We start from the raw sequence: 4,961 nt of genomic DNA, 5'->3' as shown, positions 1-4,961 counted from the left end.
GAACTTAATAAAATAGTTTACTTATTTATTTAGTTTACTTATTTATTAACTATATTAAGTTCATTATAAATAAAATATAAAACTTTTTATTTTACTTTTAGAATTTTTGAAGCTTTTATTATAAGATTATATTATATAGTTTCTTTATATAAAATAAAATATAAGTATATATTTATCTTATATACGTTAAATAGAATTAGTTATTTATAGTAGAAAGTAGGCTTTATCTTTTGAAAGAACGTATTTTAGTAGGAAATTAGATAATATAACTAACCTTTTATAGGGTACTATACCTAAGTAAAGCAATAGGTGTAGATATATATATATATATATAGCTGTCTACTACTTTCTCTAGGTGATGTGAATTCGATTTAGTTCACGCCTCTCCGGAGTACATTCAAGGAGCGTTAGGATATGCGTACTCTGCGCAGAGTTACGAGACACGCGAGAAGCCGGCGCCCTTGAAAAGAAAGTAGACGATCTGAGCGAAGATCGATTATCAGCTGACCTAGGTATCTTGCGTTCTTTTAAGCTGTCGAGGATAGAGAGCAAACCCCCGGGAGACCAGTGAAATATGATCCAGTTTACTCGGCCAGCGCATTTGGAGACTGCACCAAGGTAGCTGCACCTGTCTGCATATGCAGTGCCTCCAGCCCCCTCACGGCCCGCAATCCTACCCGGCCCAGGGCAGGCCAGTGTGTCAATGAGTGGGCTGTATTGCCTCAGCGCGGCCGCCCTATGCGGGATTCAAGTTTGACAGACCGTCCTGGCGGCTCTGAGATAATGTAAAGTGTAATTTTCTTTCGATCGCGCGCATAGAGGGACATGTGTAGCCACGTAGTCCGTCAATCATCTTTAATGTAACCATCAGTGTGTCAAATTGTAACTGACAGTAAACGCCCACCACAGCCCCGTTTTTGTGATTCAACGCTAATCAGCCTTGTCCCGAGTTCCGCCATCAAACTGCTCTCGAGCGCCACAAACGAAAGGCGAATAATAAGGCTTCGACCCCCCTGTCATGAACTAAAGCATTACGTGCTAGAGCGTAACTATAAAATACGATAGACTAAGGAAGAACCTCTCACCTTGGTGAGAGGTTCTTCAGCGCCTTCTTTGCCATCCAGCCCTTCATCTTGTTCATGTCCTCGACTTTTCTAGACCAGCCAAGGCAGCCAACGGCGGCATTTGGGGGATTTTCGAGCTTATCGGAGATTGGCAGATCCTGCTGACAGTCATGGAGCCCCATCATCCTCCGGTACAAGAGTCTCTCAGAGTCTCTTGTGATCGTTGCCGGGCGAAAAAGTTGGCCTGCGTCATCTCCACACCGGAAGAGTCGCGGAGTGCCGGACAGCAATGTGACCGATGCATTCGGGCGAGATTAGAATGCGTCTTTAGTCGGCGCGCGCAGACACGCAAGGGCAACAACGGCACCCGGCGCACAAACAAAGAACGTACCAGGAGCAACACAACGTCGCAGAGGTTTGAGATGCAGTGTGACCCGCAGCAACCGACGGAGACCGGATGTGCTTTGGTATCATCCGGACTACTCCCTGGCTCTTCCATGGATCTCACAACTCTCGACCCCTCTTGGGAACTCATGCATGGCGATGGTTTACCTGCAATGGACGACCACGTGCTGCATACTTATATCAGCTCTCTCTCTAAGGATGAGGAGATTTTCCGTCAGCCGCATCCGCTCGAGAATCACTTCGACATGTCTTCCTTGCCTCTAACAGCCGAAAGCAGCTGCAGAACACCACTTTGGGGTCATGCATCCTCTGGGTTTGGAGACTCCTCCCCCGATAAGCGGAGTAGCCCTTCTCAGTTCATGAGTGTCTCTGTGCTCGTGACTGAGATTCATGAGCAAACCATTATACTTAAAGGCGACCCTCGCATTCCGAGCCTCAGTGGTGTCGAAGAAAGCCCCCATAAGTACTCCGTTGGTCCAGTCTTGAGGCTGACGCGAAGACTTGCCGCTGAACTGCGACACTTGTGGCGGCCAAAGTTGTCGACCCAAGACATACAACAACAACCTCGTCCCGCCTCTTCTCTCTCTGCTCCCACATATCCCGTGTGTCCAGGCAGCACAGATATCTTGAGCGTACCTCGAGATCAACAAACACCATCTGAACTTGATTCTAGGTCAAGTTTCACAGAGACGCCGGATTTGGCAACCAATCTCTTAATGTTGACCGGTTACGCGTCTCTCGCGAAACTATACCTGACCGTACTCAACCAGATCCACAATGTCCTCCAACAAACACCACAATTTGCTTCTTCCTCTCGTCATGCACAGTCTCACGAACCCGGAGAAGCAGAGATACTACAGTCTGGGGAACTCTCAGCAGCTATTGGGACATTTGAAGCTTGTAGTAGGGTTTATACAACCATACAAATGCTTCTGGACGAGTTTCACGCCGTGGAGGAGATTGTTTCACTTCCTCATCTGCACGACCTCGATACCTTACCTTTTGAGAAGGAGAACAATTCACTAGAAACGGCACAGCAGCAGCAGCCGCGAGGGGCGGATCTTGAATCTCATACAAGCTGGCTGACAGGACAGATAAAAATGGTCAGGGCAGGTTTAAAGGAAGATATATCTCGCACCCTGGGAAATGGCAGCCAAGGAGAATGGAGCAGCGCACTACAGTTTGGTCATTATCTCAAGGCAGTGCTTCGTGAAAGGATGGGCTTATAGAACAAATATTCTACTGGATAAATCGCAGAGCTCCAATTAGTAATTAATAACATCATTGTCTTTTACGAGGAAAATGTTTTTAATTGATGTGCAGATTAGCTTGAACCGATAACATGATTGAGCCGCGCTTTTCCGACCTCCTCGGGGTCAACAATCACAGTCGAAAGTGTGGCACAGCATCAGCCGCTCGGAGCGGATCTCAAATCCCATCCAGGTGGTCCACTCGACAATCATTCCAGTTTTGAAGACCTTGATGTACCGCATAATCAAGCTGGCAGCTGCCGTACCGAGTATACGCCCAGGTCAGAAAGGATCTGCTCGTATGTTCCCGAAGCTCCATGGTTACTCCGGGTCTCTATTGCAAAGTCCCCACTATGCTCCGCGGATCTTTCACGAGACCTCCGGATGACCTCCATGGGGCCTACAATTAATACTCACATCCGACAAATATTTTGACATATAGCGAAAAGATCATGTATAACAATCAGTTCTATTTTCTGAAGGCTTTCTAAGCATTACCATTTCAAAGTGTATATTAATCGATAATTACTCTAGATATGGGCCAAATCGAACCTCATGTCGCCTCCAGCGGCTCTGAACACACGTCAGTCAATTACCGTTTCTTCTAGTAAGTATTCCCACGAGAGGTATGGGTACTGACAAAGCAACAGATTTCGAGCATGGCTGACGGTAATGGGAGCCTTCTTCACGTTCTTCTGCAGTGTTGGATTTCTCAATGCATTTGGTGTTTTCCAGGACTACTACGAATCACATCAACTGAGCAACCACTCTAGCTTCGACATCTCATGGATTGGTTCCTTTTCTACTTTTGCGCTCTTTTCTGGTGCTCCCATCGCTGGTATTCTGGTTGATCGTGTTGGACCGACGGTATGCAACCCTCCTACACCCTCCCACTCCCACCTTCGTCCCGGATCAAACAGACGGCTAAAGCAGTCCGACACTAGGTACTACTCATATTCGGCAGCGTGGCAATGCTTCTGGCCGTCTTCATGACTTCGCTTTGCCAGCAGTATTATCAATTCTTTCTCGCGCAGGCCGTCCTTCTCGGCGCCAGTATGTCTTGCCTCTTCTGTCCGGCGATCGCGACCGTCTCTCGGTATTTTCAGAAGAACAAAGGGCTAGCCATGGGGGTAACGGTGGGAGGATCATCTGCAGGGGGTGTAATATGGCCGATTGTGCTGAATGAGCTCCTCAATAAAGATGGAGTGAGCTTCGGCTGGACGATTCGCGTCGTCGGGTTTATCATGCTTCCACTCCTCGTTCTCACGCTCTTCACCGTCACCCCACCAGCGAAAAAAGCCAGCGATGATCACCGTCATCGTATGTTGACCGAGGAAGAGCAAAGGAATGAAACAGACGATGGACATGGAAGTGAAAAGATCTCGAAAATGGAAGCCAAGGCACACAAACAGGGTCTCATTGCGCTTCTGAAAAACGCCAACTTCCTGCTGCTCTGCTCAGGGCTTGCCATTTCCTATCTGGGCATGTTCAGTCCATTTTTCTATGCAACCTCCTATGCTCGGAGTCTGGGGCATTCCACAAGCTTCGCGTTTTACCTGGTATCTATCGTCAATGGCGCATCTCTCTTTGGCAGAATTCTGCCGGGGATGCTGGCAGATCGCTATGGGCATTTCAATCTCTGCGGTGCAGCAGCGCTGCTATCCGGTGCGATTGCGCTTTGCTGGACCGCAGCAAAGAGCTCCGGGGGGCTTGTTGTATGGTGTCTAGCATATGGACTTACGTCTGGTGTATGCATCCTCTCACCTTGTTCAGCCATGAAGCTTCGAGTGTACTAACCCTAACTCGCAGGCTATCATGAGTCTGCAGTCCGCTTGTGCAGCTCATCTGGCACCTCACGAGCTTCAAGGCACAGCAGTAGGGTTTCTCATGGGATCAGTTGCTTTGACGTGAGTTTCGATACTTACTCCTCTACCCTTCATTTCATCAAATCTATTGCTAAATCATAAATGTTTTAAAACTACAGAGCTTTGTTCGGTACCCCGATTAGTGGCCAGTTGGTCGGGTCTTACGGATATCTTGCCTTGTCACTGTTTGCCGGGGCATCCCTTGTTGTTGGCGGCCTTCTGATCTTTATGGCGCGATTCAAAATGGAGAGCAAAGTATTTGCACGGCAATGATTCGTTTTCGCTTTGCTTCACTTACGTCATGACCCTGAGAAATGACTGCTCGGCCGGTCAAACTCTCTTTGTCGCCACGGGTATTTTGTCTTTATATGGCGTGC

The 4,961-nt window shown here is 47.8% G+C and overlaps 2 protein-coding genes across 2 annotated transcripts; both read left to right on the top strand.

Annotated features, from left to right (window-relative positions):
• Positions 1–1,234: 1,234 nt before the first annotated feature.
• Positions 1,235–2,698, top strand: BBA_06213 (uncharacterized protein; the record flags this gene model as incomplete). Its single annotated transcript, XM_008601310.1, has 1 exon — positions 1,235–2,698. The coding sequence occupies one exon, from the start codon at positions 1,235–1,237 to the stop codon at positions 2,696–2,698; it is 1,464 nt and encodes a 487-aa protein (XP_008599532.1).
• Positions 2,699–2,951: 253 nt separating this feature from the next.
• BBA_06212 (MFS monocarboxylate transporter) lies at positions 2,952–4,857 on the top strand (the record flags this gene model as incomplete). Its single annotated transcript, XM_008601309.1, has 6 exons — positions 2,952–3,018; positions 3,254–3,302; positions 3,370–3,586; positions 3,664–4,467; positions 4,529–4,626; positions 4,704–4,857. 6 exons carry the CDS (start codon positions 2,952–2,954, stop codon positions 4,855–4,857), a joined length of 1,389 nt encoding a protein of 462 aa, XP_008599531.1.
• Positions 4,858–4,961: the final 104 nt, after the last annotated feature.

The sequence above is a fragment of the Beauveria bassiana genome (assembly GCF_000280675.1).
Source record: "Beauveria bassiana ARSEF 2860 unplaced genomic scaffold BBA_S00018, whole genome shotgun sequence".
In the NCBI taxonomy this organism is placed as follows: domain Eukaryota; kingdom Fungi; phylum Ascomycota; class Sordariomycetes; order Hypocreales; family Cordycipitaceae; genus Beauveria; species Beauveria bassiana.
This window is presented reverse-complemented; position numbering and strand designations above follow the sequence as displayed.